The sequence below is a fragment of the Platalea leucorodia genome (genome assembly GCF_965183815.1).
Source record: "Platalea leucorodia genome assembly, chromosome: Z".
NCBI lineage: Eukaryota > Metazoa > Chordata > Aves > Pelecaniformes > Threskiornithidae > Platalea > Platalea leucorodia.
This window is the reverse complement of record NC_138858.1, coordinates 4,466,903-4,491,682: the sequence shown is the minus strand read 5'-3', so window position 1 is coordinate 4,491,682 and position 24,780 is coordinate 4,466,903. Positions and strand designations below refer to the sequence as shown.

At 42.1% G+C, this 24,780-nt stretch overlaps 1 protein-coding gene across 2 annotated transcripts in view; it reads right to left on the bottom strand.

Moving 5' to 3' along the window:
* Positions 1-1,644: 1,644 nt before the first annotated feature.
* Positions 1,645-24,780, bottom strand: part of PIAS2 (protein inhibitor of activated STAT 2) — a 30,123-nt gene continuing 6,987 nt past the window's right edge. The window contains exons 2-14 of one of the 2 annotated variants that reach the window (XM_082335848.1): positions 23,119-23,593; positions 19,799-19,883; positions 19,115-19,165; positions 18,898-18,988; positions 14,311-14,445; positions 11,306-11,411; positions 10,607-10,680; positions 9,552-9,712; positions 8,813-8,946; positions 8,191-8,362; positions 5,827-5,966; positions 3,986-4,023; positions 1,645-2,310 (exon numbers count right to left, since the gene is read on the bottom strand). In XM_082335848.1, the coding sequence (XP_082191974.1) occupies positions 2,125-2,310; positions 3,986-4,023; positions 5,827-5,966; positions 8,191-8,362; positions 8,813-8,946; positions 9,552-9,712; positions 10,607-10,680; positions 11,306-11,411; positions 14,311-14,445; positions 18,898-18,988; positions 19,115-19,165; positions 19,799-19,883; positions 23,119-23,593 (1,848 nt within the window). In that variant the 3' untranslated portion in view covers positions 1,645-2,124. The remainder of the gene's footprint in view (positions 2,311-3,985; positions 4,024-5,826; positions 5,967-8,190; positions 8,363-8,812; positions 8,947-9,551; positions 9,713-10,606; positions 10,681-11,305; positions 11,412-14,310; positions 14,446-18,897; positions 18,989-19,114; positions 19,166-19,798; positions 19,884-23,118; positions 23,594-24,780) is intronic. The other variant, XM_082335849.1, reaches the window with a different exon arrangement.

Sequence of the window (24,780 nt, the reverse complement as noted above, 5' to 3'; positions counted from 1 at the left end):
CAAAATTCCAGCCATATTTTATAATACCATGAATGGTTTAGAGCACACGTCCTAAAAATGGCACTCGCCCTTCCTTAAACTTTTCTGACGAACACGCGAGACGTTTACGTCCCTTCAGCCACTTCGGCAATTGCCCCAGTCACACTTCAGTTTGGCACTAAGAGTACAAACAGCATCTCCAGCGACAGATACCAGTTTTAAACACTTTATTCAGAATGACTCCAGAACCTCTCTCCACACTCTATTTATAGTTCAAATCACTGTGCAATTGTGATGCAGAAAGCACTGATCTGCTGCAGGCCATTAGGAAAAAACTTCATGAGTAGCATGGCTTTATTGGAAATAAATCATGCTAAAAACTGATCCTTAACAGGTACAAAACAAATTTCAACAGATAAGGAGAAAGATTAGATGCAATATTAAGACCAACATGTGAATTGAAGACTGCTGTGAAAGATCATACAAAAAAGTAATGAGGAATGGTAACACAGCACTAAAGGTGGGAGTACAGGGCAGACAAGAGTTACAATACGTCCTGCTTCGGTATTTCTTATCCATGTACTTCGTTCAAATACTGTAACAGTAATGGAAGGCAAAAAGCACCCGACTAAAGAAATAAGAAAAAAGGAACACAAAATTAGAAAAAAGTGAAAGCTGGTAATTAGGGAAGGAATAACCTCAAATACCGTTACTCAACAGAAACACAACACTTAGGAAAACCTGCTATGTCAACATATATAGACAATACCATTATTCCGGCTCTACAGAAGTGACTTGATATTCCTGGTCTGTAACCTCTTCCACATACAGTACTGCTGAGGTTATCCTTAGAGGTGTGTGGGGAGACACTGTGTACACGCAACAAAGCAGCAGATTCATCAGAGGAGTAAGACAGGAGGAAGTTATTCCCCTCGAATTAGAAAAGCCATGATGAGGAGGCCACGTAACGTGGGACGAAGCGTCATGGAGCCCTAAACACATAATTCCAGTTAGGTGGGAACGCTGTGCAGCTACAGCTTTTATCTTCCAAAACGCCAAGCCTCCCCCGTGGCAAGTCAGAGTACGGTATTCCCAAGCAGAACGCAGCAGTTACTGAAGTGACCGAAGCCATGAGCGAGAGATCCTAGAAAATAATCCTGCACTGGAGAATGTAATTCCTATTTTTCCTCTTCTTACAGCTGCCACAGAAAGCATGCAGTTCACTTGATCGTCTGGTGAGGGGTGGCCGTTTCAAAGAGGGCCACCAAGGACTTGAGATTATAAAGTTGAGTGTAAAGGCTTTTTTTTTTTTTTCCTATCACCTCTTAAAGTTATCGAACCAGAAAGTCAACTATAGCTCGACTGTGCATAGTTTGGAGGTTTTGGTGGTGGGGAGGTGTCCCAATTCTGATGTGACAGCACAGAGACTGTGTGATGCAGGGTTTGCATAGATAGTTTGTCCCCTCCCCAGCCCAAAGAAAGAACATTAAGAGGAAGAAGTCACAGCTTAGGATGTTGTTGCATTTGTAAAAAACATGAAATCGGGAGGGAAAAAAAAAAAAACAAACACAAAACAAAACTCAGTCCCATTTACAGAAGCTTCCCCTACATCCCCAGGTAAGGGGGAAGTGGGGAACAAGAGACATACAACACAAGTCATGGCTATTTCACAAAGCTTCATTGTCTTACATGAAGTTTATTACAGGCCCCAGTGAAAATATTAAAAATTCACCAGTGCATACACATCTGCACCTTTTTTCAGGTTGTTGTTGTTTTAGAGTGGTTAAGTGCCTTTTTTAATAAAAAAGTTTTTGTTTGTTTTTACATTATTGCTGTGTTTTACAACAAAATTAAATACCACTTGTGGAATCCACCCAGCAACAAAATTCAGTTTCCCCAGAACAAGCCAAAAGCATACCAGCACGTTCTGAAGGGGCCTTTTCTATACCAGCTATTTAATGAGCAAGGGGGAGGAAAAATAAAAAAATCTATCACTTCTGTTCCTAGTGAAGATGAATATACTCCATTTTGCAGAGGGCAAACCCTTTCAATAAATACCAGAATAACTTCTGAGATGCTGAAGTTCCAGAGATACAAGCAGCAGCTCTGTGCAGTTTCTCCTGGAGTCCCATGCTGCCCCGTGTTTCAGTCCAGCGAGATGATGTCGGGAGCGCTGCCTCCTCCGCTGCTGGTTATCACTCCTGTCTCGCTCCTGCTGGAGGAGCTAACGTGCGTGCTGCTCTCGTGGTGACTGGTTGATGTGATGATGCTGCCAGGCGTGCTGCTTGTTAAGGTTGAGGTGAGACTATCCAAAAACATAGGAGGACAGTACTGCTTGAAACAAACAATGAAGAATGAAGAGACTAACTGCACGAGGGAAATGTATGCTCTGAAGATACATCTTCCCTACAACAGGCACAAAACACATTACTAGCAGAACCTCATTAACACATGCATAGCAAGAACTGGAGTTCTGCAAACCAGCGAGTAGGCAAGCAGAGATGGTAGCCACGAGCCCTTCTCCCTCATCCTCCCCATTTTTTTTTTTTCTTACTAACTGGTTAGCTTGAGCATTTACTGGCACATTAAGAAACACAATCGTGACCACATGATGATCACTAAAAATCCCTCAGCATCTGGAGAATGTTCATGCCCATAGCTACCGGCACAACTGCGTATTTCAGGCTCCTGTCATCACGAAAGGTAGCAGAATGCTTTTTGCTACTTCAACAGACCTTAGAGTAATTTCATCCCCTCAAATGGCAGCAGCAGTACTCATCAACATTTTCATAGTATATACCTGCAATGATACACTGCAGATCTCTCAACATTTTAGTAGTGCTGAACAAGCCTGATCAAGTTTGATTAGGAAAAATTACTAAGTTGATTTCAATTTACTGAAGTGGAAGGCAAGCCTTCCCGAAGCAGCGCTAAACATTTTAAGCACTTAGAAACAGAACAAGGTTGACAGGTGTCAAGGAAGAGGATAGTGTAAGACACCGCCACACATGCGCGCATTGTTCAACACACCTTACTTTCTCTTACCCTGCGGATCCCAGTCTCGGGCATACGTTTGGAACTGAGCCTGAACTGTTTGAACTGTCCAAAGCGGACACTTCATAGCAGCATACCTGCTTCCAGTCTCCCACATGAACAAACTTCTGTTATTCCCACTTTTGGCAGTTCAGATCTCAAGGTCAGGCACAGAGTATTGCAAGATGCAGTAAGCAGAAAGAAAAGGAGGAAGTTCATCCTTTGTTTTTAAGGCACCAGAAAGTCAACTCTACAGTAGAGTCCTATTACTGTTGTCTTCTAGTGACAGAGAGATAAAACAGACGGTCTGCTTCCTTGGTTAGGGAGCCAATATTCCCCCGCATTTCAAGGCTGTCGTTGGTCTGTGGAAGAATCTAGTCACAGTACGAATCATTCTGCCTAACTGTGTAAAGGTTAAGTTCCCAGGGAAGGAAAAGCATGGCCTAGTTGCTTTTGACCTACAAAATTTCCATGTAATCCACAGCCAATGGGGTTTAGGTGTTACATGGAGGGATCTGTTATAAAAGGGTTCAGTCATGCACCCATCAAATTAATGAAGATATTTTCTTTGAAACTTCATCTCCTACTAGTATCAAAACCAACAGAAATAGCAATCGGTGAAGTGTATTTACAAAGCCTAATCTGGCCTACAGATAGACAGTATGAACTAAGAGCATGAAGTACATCATGGGTGTATTCAAGTTAGTGCTGTGCAAGTATCCACTTTGGAAAGGCAAACTATCAATGAAGAGCGAGTTTCCATGCCTGGATTTGTCATGGCAAGGCTAAACTGAATCCTCCCTTAATGCATCTTCATCACCACCTCTTGTTGGGAAAATGGATTTTCCTGGCCTGTGGTTAAGTCTAAGCAAGTGGACTGCAAACAGGGTATGGATGGACAGCATGACGAGTTGAGCAGTACATCACAAAAACCAGACTTGGAAACTAACCCCATAGCAGTTCAGAAACATACCTGTGAATCAACTGGGATTAGTGAAAGAAAATCCAGACCTAGAAAGAAGAGAAGGATAATGAATCGATGAGTCTTTCTTTTATTCATACACAACAAATTTAAAGGGACTTTTTTGTGGTCGCAGAACAGATTGTGCAATTGTTACACAGTTTCTAAATGGAATATACCACTGTGACACCACTCTCAACGACTACTTCAGGCAGCAGCAAAACGAGTTATCTAGTACAAGTGGCTCTTTTTAAGAATGAGAATGACATAATGATGTATTATTCACTGGATATTGCAGGGTGGTTCAATATGGTTGCTTAGATGGAGGTTGCCGTTTGGAGCTGTTGGTTCATAATGCAAGTTTCACTGCATATTGTACCTGACTTGGCCAAACTGGGACATGAAGAGTGTCATCACATTAAAGATGCTGGAATGAAGTAAAGTCACAACATGCACAAGTCCAAAAACAAGCAGCAGGTCTCTTCCTCCACCCATGGGCAGCCAATAAGGAAACATTTCTAATATCATCCCCGTTTTGTGTCTAGACAAATAAAAGGAATGAAGAAGAGGAAACTACAAGTAGTTCAACGTATATCCTCTAAGAGCAGTGACAACTAGCGTCCATCTTATACACCGTTAGCGTGTAAGCATTCAGGGCAAGATGTTTAAAATTATAAAACCAATAAGAAGTTACAGCCATTTTTGTTTAGTTTCTAAATATTGGCCTTGTGTTTGCTATGCCAACAGAAAGAAATGGTAAACTTACTCCCTCCCTCTTCCCTCACCTCCAGATCTGTTCTGGCCAGTGGCATCTCTTCTCCATTAGAGAAAAATTTTGAAGGAGATTTAAGCTCAGCTGCTTTTACAGAACTGACAGCTTCTTTTGTTCTGGCACATTCTAGAACTTCGGTTGATAGATAAGGACAACAGTTCTAGACTTCCATTCTCTCAGCTTACTCTCCTATCCAATTTGGGAAGGCAACAGATTCCTTAACAAGGGAGAAGTGGAGGGAGGGAGCAGTACGGGAACCAAAATGGACAGAGAAACAAGGGGAATGATATCCATCCCATTGCCAAACTGGTGCTGAAAGAAGAGGAAAAAACCCAGAGATGTTGCACAGGAGAAATGGAGACAGGCAATGGAGGGGGGAGAGGGAAGTACAGGAGGCCAACGTGACACCTGTCACCACAAGTCACCATTTCCTGGGCTCTGGGTTCGCTACAGCCGGCAAAGAGAACCCCCAGAGTCCCTATATACAGTGTTCTTTTCAAGGAGCCAGGATAGAAAACAATCAGTATCCCCACCTTTTGTCTGATATTTAGCAGCAGTGTTGAAGAATACATCATAGGCATTTAGGGTATGTCTAGGTAAAGAAAGTCAATAGAGGTCAGCTTACATATTGTAGCTCACCTTAACCTTTTTCATACAGTCTAGACAGAGCACCACTAGAATCAGCTAGCAGAATATCTCTACATCTAGGGCTGGGATGAGTCAGTGCCATCACACATCTATAACTTAAATAAGCAGCTACCCTCCCTCGCATCTACAACACATTAACAACCGGATGTTTACACAAAGTCTAACTGAATATAGCAAAAAGTGTTTCTGGCTGCCATTCCAAAGTGCCAACTTCTACCCCAGAAGCAGTTTTTCACATCACTGTTGCAAAGTGCAATCTGAAACTGGAAAGACAGCCTGTACTGGACTTGTCTAGACATCGCATCAGAGCAATACTGCGTATAGTCTTGTTCCATAAAAAAAACCCAAACGTGTTGATCACTTCTCCAATTTTCACCCACCCCGCAAATTAATAAGGCTGTCAGAATACACATTAAAAATAACCACCACCTACCTGGCAAGTCTGATGAAATACTGGAAATTGGTGGATGATGGAATGGTACAGGGTAGTCTGTTAATGAAGGAGGAATAGCAGCGGCATCGACCGTTGTCACGCTGGGCACTCTGACAGTGGATGGCTGATACATGAGAACCCTGTTTTAAACAGCATGGGAAATTACAAACAGCCTGGCTGTTAGTTACAGAAGAGAAATTATGCACCGCTGTGCACTCTCATTCACAAGGTCACTATGTTACAACACAACTATAGCGTGGCTACTCACTACACAGTATTCCACTCTAATTTCCTCTTTCATAACAGTCTTCATAATAACATGACCGTATCTTGGCTCTCAACAGCAGCTGTGACATAAGAGCAAGTTGGCATTAAAACAAAGTACAGTGCTGGAGTCATTTATAGCAGTCTACCATTCAGAGACAGAAATGGACATCTGTATCTGTGGAGCGCCCTGGGAGGGATGTGGGAGTTACGCTCCACGTAACTCTTCCTCGGTGCTCACCAAGGGCACGACTGACCATTACTCAGCCCCTGGAGCACAGATTACACACGTGGGAGTTAAACATCAAGCCCATCTTTGCTCACAGCCTGAGCCCAATCAAAGTTCAGTTCTCCAGGAGCATGCAACCAGTTAAAACCCTTCTGCATCCCCACCTTCTGCCCGATTACTTTGCAGCACCGTTAAAGACAACACCACAGGCATTCAGGCACCAGCCACGTGCATAAAGTAGTTCTTAAACTCCAAGTCGCACACAGAGTCCTGCTCCCAGCTGCTCCGCATCGCTCCCTCCATCCCACCAGCCATGAGTGTCACCCACTCGCATCTTCCTCCCCAGACTGCTGCATTGGTGCATTTATGCTACTTCTGATTTCAGAAGCTTGGATATCAGACCCTCCCTTCTCAAGCACCTCGTACTTCAGCCTATGTTGCTTCTGCCTATAGGAAGACACCCCGCGGTTTTGCCAAAACTAGCATTTAGGCAACATTCTTTGCAGGAGATAAGCTATTCCCCAAAAGCCTGGCTTTGACTTTGATGTGAAGAATGAAAACATGCCATTTCCATACCCAAACAGTAGGGAAAACACATTGGTCACAGACAGACAAGAAAACTCAGTCCTTCTACAATTATGGTTGCAGGTAGCCATCTCAGACAAACAGAGGAGCATGGAAGGAAGTCTTGGTGCCTTCTGAAACTTCATTAAGAGATGTATTTGTAGCTATTTTTTCTTATAAAAATAAGAAACAGTCTGTTGCAGAAGGACTCTTTCCACAATCCTCACAAAAAGCAGCAGCATTTCAGTATCACTGCTGAAAGTTGAAGATGACCAACTATTTGCTCACCAAAGACCACACATTCCTGTGGACTAGAGACACAGTACACCTACTCGTTACTTCAAGAGCCGGCAAAACAGAAGGTGTTTGGTTTTATTACTATTATTTGAGTACAAGACATAAGCCGCTACGCTAAGAGGACAGACACACACCTCATGCATGCAGCAACACTAATGAGCCATTACTAAAAGGTGGCACTGGGATTTGCCTCATGGAGCAGTGACTGCTGGCGAGCCTAACCAATGCCCCTCTCTCCCTGCAGGTCTCCTGCGCCCTACGGGCCAAGAGCAAGAACTTTATGGAAGCCACAAACAGTAACTGCAGCTGAGTTGCACAGATTGGGACAGACAGAAGAAGGCACACAGTAAAGAAGCTGGTTAAGCCTGCTGCTGAGGTCAGGCACAACTACAAAGATGGAGCAGCTGACGGAGGACTTGGGAAGTCGTCGGTTGTGCTAACCGTGGTGCAGGACTGACTGATAACCATGGCCAACAACAGTGTCCGAGACATTCCAGAGTTCCACAGAGAGATGGAGAAGCTTGTCTTGATTCAAAACAGCAAAGCACCTCCCTTCAAAGACTGACAGGATGGATGAAAACGCGCAATGCGGCCTAGTTTCCTGGGCACTGGGCAGATTAGATAAAGGGTATAACAGACAGGGAGAGAGAAGCCTTTAAGATGACACTAACTTAGCAAGAATGCATAAAAAAAAGCACCTCCACTTGGCATAATCTGCTTTCTCAGGAGAATCCTGTCCATTAGCTTAATCAGCTTCCTTTTCTATGGAGAAATATCCCTGCAGACACAGCAACAGTCAGCGCAAGTCTTTTGTGAGATGTAAAGCTATTTAATAGTGTTTTGCCTGTACAAAGGTACCGTATCAATACAACCTTCTGCAAGGAGAGGCCTAGAAATTCTCCTCTGGAAGTGTGGAGCTGGATCCCGAAGAGAGATTGCAAGTCCGTTTGTCTACGCATCAGTTTATCTGAGACATTACAGAATAACAACTAACTTTAAAATTGACAAACCCTTTGGTTGGGCTTCCTTGTGTTTCAGACATAAATATGCACTTCCGTTTGGCAGGAGGCTCCTCTTCTTCATCAGAAGAGCTTTCTATTGTCAAGTCAATAACGTCAACTTTCTTCTTGTTTACCTCATTGGCCACTGTCACAGAACACGGTTTGCTAACAACACTGGAACCTGAACAAGAAAACGAAACATCACTGTTTTTTTAAAGGCTGTTGACATCAGCAGTTTCCATTTGCAACACAACCAGGAACTCAAATCCTGTTTCAGCCCATCTTCCTGGCCACTACAGAGAACGTTACGGCCCAGGAACTGTTTTATTAGTATTCTGTATCATACGTTGAGAATATTAAAGCACAAGGTTTAATCTTCGCTTATCAGTTTAAGGACCTAAAACAAAAGCCACCTTTCATTTTCTTAACTGCTATTATAAAACGCAAAGACAAAGCCCAAAAATACACACTTTTAGAGATACAACCCTTTCTTTTTAGTTTAAATGACAAGAAGGTTAGAAGTATTAAGCCCTCCACAAAACAAACATCAACATCCATACACGTTATCTAAGCTACAAATAAGCCTCCAAGACTTTTTGTTGGTTTGCAACCAGTACCCAGCTGTACGTACTTTCTATTTTGGTGCACTGTGGACTTGAGACTTTCACAGCTTCTTTCTTTGGCCTCATGGGGCACCAGGAGCCATCTTCCTGGAATTTGATCTCATCCACGTCTGAACATTCATTCAGGATTTCCATAAAGAGCCTGAAAAGTAAAGTTGAGTGGTTTCACTTTTGATTCCAAGCGAAATTGTTTTACTCTAAGTAAAAAGGAGACACTGTTGAAAAGCAAATGATGATCACCTTTGACCCATTGCATGTACTCCCTCCCTACTTCATCTTACCTAAGAGCCTGTAATTACAGCCTTCGCAGACATCAAAACCTAAAAGAGTATCCCAACCTATTCCACTCCAACATTACTGCAATTCATAGATTTATATACAGAAGCAGAAATCATCATCCTTTGAATCAAGTTTGACACTTGTTTATGAGTAAAGGTTAAATTTTAAAAGTTAATAGCTTCAGAGATAGGGTCCTGTAAAAGGGAGACCTATCCTTAGGTGTCACATTTGGATTTCTCCAGAGGAAATATACTGAGGCTCAAGAGTTTAATGATGTAGTTAGGAGATAAACTTATGTAGTTCATTACATGGGAACAGAAAGTAACAGTCTAATGGTTCCTCCCAGTCTAAAGTATTTTGACAAAGAAAACAGTATGAAATGGCTAAACCTCAAGTCACAAAAGTAGCCATCAAGTACATCATGAAAAATTTGAAGTAATTGTGTGATCTGCAAACCCGTTCTCTTACCCATCTAATATTAGGCTCTCATAAGCTGCCTTTTTGTCACAGACAGGGCAGATCCAGGTAGGCTTCTTTTCATTCATTTGAAGATAAAGAGCAGCATCAAAACATTGCAGGTGTGTGCAAGTAACAGCCCGGCATGGGATTGTCAGTCTCATTTTTCCCAGCTGCAGGAGATGCATTTAAAGAGTATCAGAACAGAAGACAGTGAAGTAGGCCTGGATGGCTAACAACGAAACCAGAGGCAGTCGGTGAAGTGACTGTCTCTTCTCACTACGGAGGAGCCCAGTGCCAAGGTCGCTGCAGGCAAATCCACCCTATCAAAGCACGTACGGTGCACTTAAAGGAACAATAAAGCCATCCTCAAAGTCTTCACCGAGTTGAAAGCAGTCAGAAACATTTCTAATGGACCTGCAATGTTATTTCTAGGATTTTATTTTTATTAAAGGACCTACTGAAGCACCTGCTTTATCATCTTCTTTTAGCCAAATATTTCAAGCATTTTTGTGAGCTCCAGTTATGTTAGCCTCTGGATGGCATTATATCCATTTTAACATTTGACTTAACAGACCAGTCACTCACACAAGGCCAGTTTCTACCTGGGAAGAGAAACCCCAAGGCAGTGCTACCTTGTCACATGGTCCTCAATTTTTTGTTTGTTATGGTAGCTGGCAGTATAAACAATACGACCAAGGTGAGGAGATCCAAAGTTTTATTCATCACTGTGCCCTTTAATTATTCTGTCACCCTGCCCAGTTAGTCTCAATGCCTCAATATATGAGATTCCTCCTTCTAAAGACCTCGCTATACACACGCGAGTAGCAACTTGGCTCTGGCTGCATTACAGCTGAGGCATTCACAGTTCTAAACCATAGCTGGCTGAACGCTGCTACAGTCAGGTGCTTGTAGATGCACCCTTCTCCCCGCTGTTTTATATTGATGAATCAGGATGAACCAAAAGCCAGTTAAGTTCCGAAGGCGGCGCCTTTTAAAAGCGGCCCAGCTCTGCACTAAAGATGAATACCCAAATCTGTATAATGGTAATTTCCAGCGGTACTTACAGGACACATCAGAGATACCCGCAGACTGGTTGTGGCAATCTCACTATCGGGATCTGCAGTTAGTTTTTCTTTAACTATTAAAATAAATTAAGAAGTTATACACAAGCATCATTACTTAAAACGCTAATCTTGGTTTGCCAGTACATGTACTTTATTTCCAGCTATCTAAAAAAATTAAGCACCTAGGAAACTAGTTCATAGCAATACCAAACAACAATAGTTTCACTATTTATAAGCAACTGGCAAACACTGTGCATCCCAATATTGTTTGATGTGCAGCAGATGCACTAACAGCCACAATGGTTACCAGAGCAAACTCAACCCAACACACAAAGGGATAAATAAAATTATAAGCAGTGAGTAAGGTACGAAGACAAGACAATTGGCATTGCATGCACATGGAGAGAACCCGTATTTAGGACATCGACTGCACCTCGCAGCCCACCACAGTAAGTGGTGCTCACGGCATTGCCACAAGAACATTTCGGGTGGGATCTCTAGGTGTGCCTCCCTGCCAGCTCAGGGACCCTGACTGAAAAAGCGCATGATGCCTCAGCAACAGCAAAGGGAACCTTGGATACTCCGGGCATGGACTTTCTTTTCAAAATGCTGCAGATCCCCTAAGCATTACCAGTCCTAGTTTTAAAGAGCCACCAACCACCCTCAAAAAGTACAGACAGGCAAATTAATTTGACTTACTTAGCGCTCTGGAATGATCGGGGTTTCTGATACCTTTCATTTTTAACCTCTGCAAAAGCATAGCTGAAGTGAGCTGACGAACGAGATACACAGACATGGAGTAATTCTACAAAAAGAGTAATTAAAGATTAAATATTGATTTCATACAGTACTTCCACTATGACAACAGATTACTGTTTACACTAGTTGCAGCATACAGTAAAAACAAAAGCAAGCCAATTTTTTGCTTAATACTTATGAAAAGCATTGACAGATGACTTCATTACTGTGGAAACGTCCAATGCTCTGCCAGAATTCTCCTGCCAATCAAGTCCAATTGTCTTACTCCAGCTGTGACTTAACGAAGAACAACAACTCCACAACCAAGAGACAACCTGGGCTCTTTTCTTGGAAAGATGATTTAGACTGGTGACACACCTTCTCATACATGCCGTCTTTAAGAACTTCTCACATTTGTCTCCTAAATCCCTCCCTTTTTTCAGTGTCAATCTGTTAGCAGGGAGCTCAAAGACAATCACATGACAAAGGAAAAGATGAAGGCTCTTCCAGGTGCAACCACGACACCTTCAAATGGCACACAGCTGCGCCAATTTCTTTGTACCTTTTCTTTTGCTCGCTCTGCACTTTTAAGCCAAGCTTCATTGCACTATATCCACTCCTCTGAGGCTGGCCACATTCCCCAGCGCATACTATTCTTTCTTCCCTAATTCACACCACTTGCCAGCTGCTTTTGTTCAGTGTTCACTCTCTCTTCAAGGTCACTAATGAAGAGAAAATTCTGCAAGTCCCACTACTGCAGAATAATAATGGTTTAATCTGTATAACAAACACAACCTGCGATCTCTTATTTCCACTCCCTGCCAGCCACCTTCTTATGGCTCCTATACTGTCTGGGTACTGCACCAGAATTTTAAGCAAGAACGCCTACCTCCCTGCTCCTCCTTTACCACCTATAGGAAAACCAGCTCTCACCTAGATGAGCAGATAAAGTTACCAAAATGCATGGGAAACCACTAAGAAAAAAGGATTTTTTTTTTTTTCCCCTTAAAGAATGACCATACGTTACACTGTTTATTGCCTACAGAAAGAATTCCACAGGCTCAAGTCTGACCACCTCTGTGAGATTAATGGCTCCTTTGCTCTGAAGCCCTCCATTATCAGCCAAGTCCATGCCAATAAGCCCTTACCATGCGAGCCTGCTGACACTCCACACGGTCCCCAAGGGTCTCATTTAGAGGATGAACAGCAACGGCCGCTACGCTTAGGGCAGAGCACCAGCATTAAACCAGAGAGCTCACTTCACCTCTCAGGGCAAGGGGGAACGCTGGGACAACCTCCAATTCATCTGCTTGCACGAGAATATGTTTTGGCAGATACAGGGGAGGAAGAAAGCAGGGGTCAGTGGGAGAAGCCAAGACCACACACAACACTGCAGTCATTTCAAGATTCTTGTGCTTCATGATTGCAAAGCAACAGATTAGATCTCTCCTTCCACCTCTGCTTTAGAAAAAACTCCGCTGTCAGCACTGCCCTTCATTTATTTTCTGAACATTAGTTTTCTCTCCAATTTCTTTTTTAGATTAGTGTATAAAAGCTTTAATAGAGTCTTCACTTTGAAAAACATGGTATCTCTGGTCCACAGATTTTGAAGAAAAAAGTAAGAGGTAAGCTACTTTGATAACTGAATCCAGAAGGATTTACACAACTAGTCACAGGTAGAGGAGTAAGTAGTTCTTGACTTACCAACAGCTGAAAGGGCTGCTGCAACAGCTATTTAAACCTAGGAAGAATTCAGAAATTCCTCACACTCTCCCTTTCTTTCCTTAGTAAATCCATAGGGGGATTTCTAAACAGCCACGCAGCCATTTTAAAGGCTCATTTCTTTTCAACTACAATTAATGACTGCAGGCACGAGCAAGCAACAGGTATCACATTTCAGTCACCACCCCCTTTATCTCCTGCTACCTGAAGCCTAGCATGCTTTTCCCCACTGCAGCTTTCCATGAAGTTCAAAACCGCATTTAGAAGAGGCTTCAATTTTCATTTTTTCTCCCAGCTCTCTATCCTTCCCCACATTGAGTCACTTCTCCCTCAAGTCTCCCAAACTTCCAGAATACTCTTTATTTGTAAGAAAACACACACTGCTCAGATATCCTGCATTAAACACACAAACACCACGCAAGTATGATCTAACCAAGCATGGCTGAGATCCATCAAGCCCAGGAACAGCTGACACCAGCAGCCTGACACCTCCCCAGTAAACCCTTCCCAGCAACCTGCCATCTACGAGCTTTCTGAGCTGGAAATTCCACCCCTGTTTTGGTTTATTTGCAAGTACAATTTTATATCAGCTGATAGAGTGGCTATTTTCATGTAAAAAAGGAATCTCAAAAGAATAGAGATGGAAATACCCATTAACCAGTTCTTCCTATGAAATAAAAATTGCTTGTGTAAAATTACTTAGTATTATTTGGTTAGAAAATACAAAAACCTCAAAAGCAAATGCATGTCTCCACCCCCACAGCCTCGGCACATCTGGTCAGTTTAAAAAGCCTTCTCCAATGGACAGTTACAACAAGATACTGGGAAACATGCCTTAGAATATATAGCTACATAATTTCATTTTTCACACCATCAGGCTACAAGGAAGAAAGTAGGTTCTCCTTTTGTTATTTTGTGATGTCTGAACTGTTCTGTACTATTTACACCACAAAAAGATTTTGTTATTTTTGACGCACATTTCAGGCAACCCCTAATGGCAGGCTTTCTAATGTGAATTCTGTAAGGAAGTCTTTGCCATCTGTATGCAAATCTTACATATGTTACTGTAAACTACCATACTTCTAAAGCAAACTGTTTCCCAGCACTGATACTAAGTTCGACCACCTAATACTGAACACTTGCTGGTGTATGCCTTGCCAGCAACATCAAGCAGTAGGGGAGAAAGAATGCTAGATGAGGTTAATTTAGACAGCTTTCTGCATCCTACAGAACATACAGTTTACCTTTCCAATTTCAGAAGCCCAGGAAATGGAAATCTGGTTTGGCACTGCTGACGACAACCTGACTAGAGATGTGATATTCAAGGGGCGCCCAGGTCGCTTCTGTTCAATTCCATTTTTTGGCGGTGGAGCATATCCCTATGGGAAGAAAGGACAAGGAAAACGTTACCAAGTCTCCCTGCTGCACTCTGAAACCTGCTGAAACAGGCTTGTTAATTGTAAACAGATCTATGAGAAGCAGGTAAACCTAGAGGCTCTCTAGGTTGGAGACTAAGTTCTACACTTACTCTGAGAAATATCAGTCTTTGACAGTCTGATACCATTAGTCAACCACAATTTTAAACTCTTTTTAGGTTTTAAAGTGGTTTTACAGAAGTGCTGAAAAGGTGAAAGAGAACACAGTTTTGGTCCAGGTAAGTTCACTGGAAGAGTAAAAAGCAATTTGATGCTTTGTCCTTTCTCCGCCCCGTCCCACTGAAAGAGAGCAGAACATCCTAAGGACACAGCCTTAGTGACAAACACAGCAAGTCATGAAGAGTTAAATTCAGTGTTTCACACCCAGAAAACCACTTCATTGATTCTATTTAAGAAATAATAGAGTCTTGTCTCAAAAGCTCCACATCTCCTTCACATCTGCTTTGCCTTGTGTCCAGCACACCTAGCCCCACTAGCAAGAGGTTGTCTGTACTCTGCCAAGGGCCCTGAAGAAGAGCTGTACATGGAATATCCACTGTATTTAAGAGCTAATAAGTTTTGCTGTTGTCTGCAGAAACAAAATAAACTAAGTATCATTTGCTCAGCTTTGATGAAGAATTTCATAGAATCACAGAATCGTTCAGTTTGGAAAAGACCCTTAAGATCATCAAGTCCAACCATAACCTATCACCGCCAAGCCCACCACTAAACCATGTCCTCAAGCACCACGTCTGCCCTTCTTTTAAATCCCCCCAGGGATGGGGACTCAGCCCCTGCCCTGGGCAGCCTGGCCCAGGGCCTGAGGTTTCATAACCTGGACAGCTTTTCTCTGTAGTTTTATTTCCTATACGATGTTTGCGAATCGAATCAGGAGCTATCCGGTTCCCTTTTGCTTCTAGGCAAGCACATACTCTCCAGCATATCATGAGCAGAAAGTACTTGCGCTACGTGAAGGAGCACACGGCCTAACTGCAGCTTATTCATCTCACCCCGCGTCTGTCGCTGCGAACGCCAGCCAGTCTGTAACAGGAACTCCCGAGAATCTGTTTGGAGCTCACGCAGGCAGCCTGCAGTCCACTCATCTCAAAAACTCATCCTGCACCAGAAGGAGGCCAATAAAAGATTGCAGCCCTATGTCTTGCACAGAACTGACTGCCAGATTACATTTAGTTCCAAGACAGTATTGTTCTATACAAGAAACTCTCCCAGAGAGAATATGCTGGAAAAACACACACACTTTTTTTTTCACCCAGAGAAATACACACATTCACAGCCTAGTGCTTGGAAAAAGAGCCACATTGAAAAATGCTGAGTCAGAAAATAAAAAACAGAAATAAACAGCCTCTTCCACTCACTAGCCAAGTATACCAGAGGATAATCACTGCCTTTAGTCCAAGGAGGACTCGATAGTTGTCACATCATTTCCTAGGTTTCCAAAGCAGCTCCATTACTAGTCCCTATGTTTCACCTGACAAGCAAGCCCTGCCTGTGCCTCACCACTCCCCTTTATTAATTTCAGACAGGACTCTTGCTTGCAGCGACAGAGTAAGCACTCAGAGCTTCTACAGGCAGGTCTGCCAGGGCAGAGCAGCAGACAGCAACTGCTGAAGAACTCTCTCTGTAACATTTCTCACCCCAAATGATGGCTGACCCAGTAGCTATCAGGAACCTTACCATGTGTGCTTTATTGCAGAATGCACGATTTCACATTTAAAAAAATGAATGATTTGCCAGTTCTTTAATGAGACATAACAGCTGCAGCCATTTATAGAGTATATATCCCAGTCGCTTTGCTATGGTAGGCTTTTCTCTATTGTGGTGACTTTATAATGAGCTTATGTGGACCAACGCACCATCCCTGCATATTTAGGAGACTATTTCCACACATACTGTACCAGCCACAATAATCCTGCTGGTATCCAACCTAAAATGAAGCTGCCTTGCTTTCAAGAGAGCAAGGATGCAAGTTCCGTTTTATTTCTCAACTTTTTTTCTTTTTTAGAGACAGACTCTGCAGTGCACGTGTCTAATTTCAGTCAAGCTTTTGATGTTCTCTTCCACAGAGCAATGACCTCGAGATCAGATTCAGTCTTGTACTCCCAGAGCACTTTAAAACCTTCCCTTCCTAGCCTTCCAGGACTTAGGTAAAGAGCACTCTGCTTGCCTATCACAACCAGCATGGTCTAGCACTGTTTAGTTAGGCTGCCAATTCTAGTGGCTAGCAAGTCCCAACGTTATTTGGGTCTTTAAGTCTTCCCTGCCTCTTGCAAGAAATATGTTAGTCAAAGCAGATGGAATCTGCTATAACCAGAAAATCTATCAACAGAAAGAGTGACTGCTATTTCCAACCTGCCCTACCATATTTGATTTTGTCCTTTGAAAGAGACCTGCAGTGGTCTATGGAGGTCCCCTGAGAAAAGCAAATTACCTTTTTGGACTTCGGTGTTTTGTCTTGCCTACAAGAGAAGTCAACGGGAGAACGACCTGCTCTAACGCATTCTGTATAAAATCCTTGTTACTTGCCAAGACACCAGCCTGCAAGACTCTACATTGACTCCTTTTAAGTTAGAACCAACACTCTAAGAGGAGGACACAAATAGTTGTAGGAATACAAGAAAAAAACATGTTAACATGAGTGGCACAACCTGAAGCAGTACTGGCACACTGGCAGCATTTCTCTGAAGTTTCTGGTAAGGACTGCAGCCAAGGAGATGACCAAGAATAGTTTACAGATGTCTGCAGAGGCATAAACTACTATACCAGGGAAAGACAGAACAGTACTCACTTAAGAATTGTACAAATTGCCAATAGAGGCTGGCATCACTGATTAATTACCTAACACCAGCACTAGTGAGTTGGACAATCGTGGTCTTCGAGGCAAAGAAGTTATCTTACATTTTCTGCAACAAAAAGGAACCACCAGAGGGATGTAGACAACGACAAAATCAACAAAAAATGTTTGCAGGAGCACTCGGACTGAGATATTTGTCAGTCAGCTCATACTGAAGGAGGAGAGGAAAGGACGTTGCCAAGACAATAGTCATTTATTCACTTTCTCACCTAAAGTTTCTGCTGAACAGATTAAAGAATCATCTTGCAGGAAGAACCTACAGGATTTAGATCTAAAGCAAAGCAATAATCCAAGAGTACAAACAATTTTTGCTACAACTGTGGCGTATGTTATGCATAAAATGGATAGCGTAACACAGCATAGCAGGGTGTAAACTATATTAGCAAGACTGAGAGCCAACAGACATTAATGTCCACAGGATAACATCAGACCCAATCTTTTTGGTGCATTGCTTAAAGAAAGGAAGACAATCTGCTGAAGAAAGGAGAAAATCCTCAAGTTTATCACAGAGAACATAACTGGCATTTGCAGAAAACAGTGACCAGAAAACACATTAAATAAATCCTCTTACACGCTGAAGATGGATAGAACAGTGATGCAATGGTTAAAGAAGTAGGGGGAAGAGAAGCTAGAGAGTCTCATTTAAACTGAGTAGAGGCAAAAAAGCAGGCATGGTTGCATATGGCAGGAGGGAGGGTACAGGACAGCACATCTGACACACCAAGAAGGTGACAAACATTCTGAAAAAGAGGTTTCACACCTCCTCTCTCCACACAGCATTTTTCCAACCCATTGCTAAAAAAAACTGTACTATTACTTTTTCCATCTCCTATAGCTTCCATAACTATTTCAGAATCGGTTGCAAAGAGTTTCTCTCTGTTCTAGTGTACAGAGATACCCGTTTCAGAGATTTTTCAAGAATAATGAGTGCTTTTCCCTGTTTGTATACATTCAAATCATGAGGTGACCCTGCCTACGTACTAACTTTGCAACACCAGACACCAGTAAAGCGTATGACTGCCAACACTGTTCTCTTCCAGTATCAGCAAATGCTAGGAACCCTGAAATGCATCTGTTCTTCGTCCCCATGATGAATTCTGCTCTAACCAGACAGATGCAGAGCGGCGTACAGACTTCTACACAAGGTGGTGATACCATTCCCTTGTAACAAGGGACTCAAGCCAACCACAAATATAGATAGCCTAAACAGCGAGGGCTACTACCAGTCAAGTCAAACTGAGTTTGAAGACCTAGGAGGATTCCCCATGCAGACAATGGGTTTTGACATATTTTTTTAATTGCAAAATATGAGGTTTGCTATAGGTGGCTAAAACACAATTAATCCATGAAGTGGCTGTAAAATGATTAACAGTCATAATGGCTATCTCACACAGCAAATGTACAAACCATATGCCTAACATTAGTAACTAGAGAAATTTGAGTGATAACAATAAACAGCATGATTGTTTTAGCAAGCTAACATTACAGAAAACACACACACTGCAAGTCACAAAGAAGCCACAAATACATATAAACAAGCTTACCGGCAATGGAAACAGCTTCCCATTTACTTTAATACACAAACTATTAGGGTAATTATCTTCTTGAGGGCAGCTTGTCTCTGCTAGGCATAACCTATATCCCCAAAAAGAGAAAGTGTCATTTTCAAGTGTCACCATATTCCTATGTCTCCATAAACATCTAGACTTACATTATATTAGCCAACTAAGAAGTTGTAAGAAAACACGATGAAAAAGGTACCTTAGCTGAACTTGGACTGTGTAATCTCTCCTGCCCCCTGGCAAGAAGTCCCTGTGGCAAAGAGAAAGAAAAAGAAGTGCTCATTTAGACAGCAGATCTCATATTCCAGTCATATGCAGAAAGAACTGGCACGCCAGCCCCAACATCACTAAACTTTGCTCTTATTTTTCTTTTATTGAGCTACAAGCAAGTCTTATAAGCAACACCTCTGTTTAGCTACTGCAAGTTAAGCAGGACTTTAGGATCAGCATCCTCTGTCAAGAGTTTATAGTAACAATAAGTATGATGTTGCCAGAGAGGAAAAAACCCTATGAATTCTCTTGGCTTACACCACAGGTCTTGCAACAACATGAACCCTGGGACAAAAGATAAAAGCAGCCCTCTACTCCTGCAGCCAGGAAACATGCAGGGAAGAAAAGCTTACCACCTCTCTAAATAGTCACAATTATTTGGAACCAAGTAATTGTTAACTCTTTAGTGGTGCAGGATTTACCACAACTGCACATAAATTCCATGCACCGTAATTCCTGAAGAAAACGGAACACAAACTCAGCATAACTTTGGTGAGGATTATCACTCTGCATCTGCAAGCTTATGCAATGCATAAAGTGAACTGAAAACCCCACACTTTCTCCTGAAATTTTGCAAAAGTTTACCTCACTATGCCACACTCTCACTGCTTACCTGGAAATACAGATCTCTCTGACCTGCTGAGGTGTTAATGCAAAGATAAAAAACTTCTCTTGGAACCTCTGAATACTGCTCTGTACTAGAAAAAAAGAGACATAAAAGAGGTTTAACCATGGTGATTAAAGTCGTTGATTAAAACAGGATCTGCAATTGAGTTTTTACTGGAACAAGGCATAAGTCACTTAATACAATCAAATTGTGGTTGAACTGCATGTAACTGTCAACAAGAAAGCAATGGAACAAATCATTCAACTATATTCAGGTAGCTTAATATCACATTACACTTCAGGACTAAAGAAGCTTGGGAAGCCATGTTATAATCCTTTCTCCCTTGAAAGAAAGGTTTAAACAAACACAGAACAAAATACAACACTGGATACCTGGCAAAAAGAGTACCACAGACAAGATGTTTATAGCTATTTTAATGTACTACAAGAAGAAAACATGCACCAGAAGTTATTAATGGATATCTGGAAAATTACTCAATTCAGAAACAGCTAAAGGTAAGTAAGCCTTTGGGGAGGAAAGAAGAGAGCACAACCACTAATGCCAGAGAAGCCAGCTAGACTTCATGTCTGGGAACTACCCCTCAGTAGCATTTGGCAAAAAAATAAATACAACTTTCATGTCAGAATCCTACTTGCCTGTCGGTGATGGGAAGCAATAATATTTTAGTACTAAGGGTTCATAGTACGTACATGTTACTTTTCTACTTTCTTTCGACTTGAGAAGTTAGAAATCTTGAGCTGAAACAAAGGTAGATTGGACTTGTCTAACAGTTTAAAGTAACGAGCAACAAGAACAAATGCAAAAATAACACAACTAAACCAGGCAAATTTGCAAGAGCTAGACTGTCTTGTACACTGTGACATTCAGAGATGACCTCTTTGCCAGAACACACACACAAAAAGGACACAAACATGAAACAAAACCCAGGTGGAGCAAACACACACACCAAGTTCCTCAAACAATTCAGAACAGCTACATTGTGTACTTATGTGCACGCACACACACCCCCATAGCATTTTATATTTTAAAACTATACTTGAGCACATGTAAAAGAGATCATGGAACTATTTTGTTATTGAGTGTGGGTCAAAACTAAACCCACACCTACACCTGCTCTTGTGTTCTCATATTAGTGCAAAAGAATACCTACGCTCATCCCTTTAAAAGAGTTGCCGTGAAGTGGACTATACCCCTAGCTCTGTGACCTATTTGGTTTCTGAATCCTTAATTCTCAAACACAAAAAAACTTGTTTGTTCAATGTCCCAATCACCTGAGTCTACTAACTGGGACTATAAGCTATCCACATCAGTCTAAAAATATTAAGTAAAGCTTCATTTCCAAATTTGGTCATGAATCCATGTTAGAGTGATTTTCAGCCAATGTTCATATCCTCCTAACATCAGAAGGGCTCGTTATTTGCATATTAAGATGTTCCTCACATCTTATTTCCCCACTCCTCCTCAACACAGACCCGAGTTGTAGCTCTGGCCGCTGCCACCTTCAAGTACTGTGTTCTGGAAAGAGTCTGAAGGCAAACAAGCACTCAGTTAAATTAATCTTGTCCCACTCGCCCATGTCCTAAGAGGACCCAACTGTTACAGGACTAGATAATCCTCACTCCTGTGAAAACTGGGCAATATGCAACAAAGAGCCGACAGCCTTCAAAGGAAAGAGGAGTTTAAATGCAGCTCTAACTATAGCATCATGACACCCCTAAGGATGCATTCTCCTTTCAGGAGAAAAGGATCATTTCCAAAGCTGAGGAAAACAGCTGTTAAGGAAATTTCTAGCACACCACCGCCACCTCTAGATATCATTGACCAGAATACGAAAGGTAACTGCACAGCAGAGATATAATGCAGTGCACACACTGCATTATATGGGACAGGGTGATGATGTGGCTGGCAACCAGTCTGGTTAACTATGAGCCAGTTGTCCCGTAATACAGAATAATACAGGATAATTCAGGAATTATCCCATAATACAGAATAATTCAGGAAGCTAATTAAGATATGCTACTGCACACAGCGAACATAAGCAGGAGTTAGCCAGGACATCGTGGCACTGACAGGTTACCTCTGTAAAGGTAACGGCGGCACGAGCCATAGAGCTGTCGAACACCACAGCAACTATGGCACCAATACACAGGTTCAATCTTAAACTCTTCTCTAACAGGGTGTGACGACACACACACAAAAGTGACAACAGGCATTGTAAATAATGCTTGTTAGTAATGTCTGCTGCTTTAGGTACTGGAGGATGACCAATCATCTGTATATGCCTCACTGAGGTACAAGTCACAGCCTCAAAGACTCTATTATCAGTTAAGAAACTAAAGTGTTTAAGAAGATGCAAACAGCTTGCAAAATGCTGAAGTATCTCTAAACAATATTATTAAATAGTTAGGGAACATTTTCTACCATGTAAGGTAAGACAGGTTGACTTTCAAGACAGAAAACAATGTATTTCCAAATAAATATGTTTAAGAGTGAGGTGTCTGAGGAAGGCAAAAAGAGATTTCGGGTTACTCGGAAGACAAAAGGTCCACTCTATGTTTTAAAGCAGAGTACGGCAATGACCAGCAGGCTGAGAAAACCATCACTAAACTGAGTACAACTCCAAATATTTGCTGCACAAAGTATCTCTTTCAGTGCCAGATGCAGCCTGCAGAATTGTTGCAGTCAGAGAAATGCAAGCTAACAAACAGTGAACTTGTTCTCCTTATGTTGTTGCAACTTATTAATTACTGACCCCAAAATTCTCTTCCTGTTGGCCCCGCAGATATGTTCCTCACTTGTACCAGGCAGAGACTTCAGGTCCGAGTCTTTCAGCCAAAACTGGAGGTTCAGACTAAATATTAGGAAATATTTCTGTATCAAGGGGGTGGTCAAACACCAGAACAGGCTTCCTAGAGAGGTGGTCGATGTCCCGAGCCTGTCAGTGTTTAAGAGGCATTTGGACAATGCCCTTAACTATTACTCTTTAACTTTTGGTCAGCCCTGAAGTGGTGAGGCAGTTAGGTGATCATTGTAGGTACCTTCCAACTGAGCTAATCTATTATTTAATATTCAGAAGACAAGAGACCTTTAATCATGTAGTCATTACAGAAGAGAACACTATTTTCTGAAGTGTGGCTTGGCACTTTTGGGGACAAGCAGTGGAGAGGGCAAGGGTAGAAATGGGAAGGGAAGGGAGTTTCCATTTTTCCCCAGCTGCAAAAAGCCATTTAAGTCTGGACTGAGTACTGTCATAAGCAACACCTATTTCATGAATTAAGCAACCTGCAGAGCTATTAAACACTTACCTAGACTTGTAGGTTTTATGAGCACATCAAGCACATCGTAAAAAGGTAGGCTTTTCAGTTGAACATCGGGATGAACGGGTGGAATTGGAGGGGATGGCTGCTGCATCTCAAAGTGGGGCTTAGTATCTTGGAGGAGCACAGAACTGACAGGCGAGGAAGGAGACTGAGGTGTGACCGAAGTGGAAGGGAGTGGGTGAATGCCAGCAACAGCCAGGTCAGGCTCGACGGGAGACGAACTACTGTCCAAATTGAAAACCGCAGGTTTTATAGCTGATAAGTCCGAAAGTCCTTCAATCGTCCTTGGGTATCGACGCCTATAGAGTTCTCGGATCTTTATCTGAACTGCTGGGCTGCAGCCGCTCTTCAGTAAGTGCAGTGCCCTCATCAGGAGGTCATGTTTCCGCCCACTTTTATTACGTCCAGCAAACCCCAATAACACTTGTAGTTCAGAAACACGAAAACTTGATACCATATTCTAGAAAGAAAAGAGAGATAAGCACAGGTGAACCAGCAGTACCCCAAGCAGGCCTTTCTGAGGAGCATGGTAAAACACCTGAACTTCCATCATTCTGGTTTCACACTTACCTTAAGTACTACCCATACCCTGGCCCAACACAAGAGTACAGTTAGTTTAAAGCAAAGAAACAAAGCGTCCAGGATTAAGGTGGAGTTTGGTTGTGTTACTGATTTCAAAGACTTCCAATTGTTTCCACACTCAAACAATAGCAACAACAACCTAATGCAACCCATGCAGTGCTATCTTAAATGCACAGGCAGAAGCATAAGCGCTAACATAAAAATATCTGTCTCGCTTCATGAAACAAACAAAAATCGGATGAATCAGACATTTTAAGAAATAAAATACGCAACTGCTTAAGTTCTGCATAGTTTATTCTGAAACATCCTTTATTTTGGGCAGCATGTTAAACGCATTCATGAACAGAGACAGGCACATCTTGAAAGGATGGCACAGCAAGGTGAACACTTCAAAAAGCTACATTATTTCACACTAACAAACTGTTTAACCAACATAATTGATGCTTCCAGAACATCACAAAAAGCTTCCTGTCCTTTTTGTAACACATTCTAGTATTGTGGGACACAAAGAATCTCTTTGAAGGAAGTAATACTACTTACTTGGTTATCAGAGTTAGTTGTGGAAGACTGAGGATTGAACTATGAAGTTCATAAACAGAAAGATCCTAATTTTTCAGAAAAACGAGAAATAAAAAAATCCCACTATGCAAGAGGAAGGAATCTTCTCCCTCCATTACTACAAACTAGTAACTTGGCATAGGTGCATCATCTCACATTTTTGTGACCAAGCTCTCTTTTCAGAAAAGTGTAAAAAATTGTCCTGAATTCTTCTAAGCAATTTCCTTCTATTTTTGTGGGACTCTTCCACCATAACAAGGAGGTTAAGTTTTAAAGACGAAAGAATATCTGACTTCAATCTGTACTGCTGTACCGTACCAACTCCAGAGTCAAGGACTGGCAGATGGAGGCCCTAAAAGAAGGTATGAAGTAGCTTGCTCCCTGTTCTCTCCTTAACGTTGAGAAAATTGTTTTTACAGTAAGACAGATCAGGGAATTGAGCCAGATGAAAACTGAACTTGTGCCATTACAAGACAGCAGCAGCAAGCGGCCAGGACCTGCCTTTTC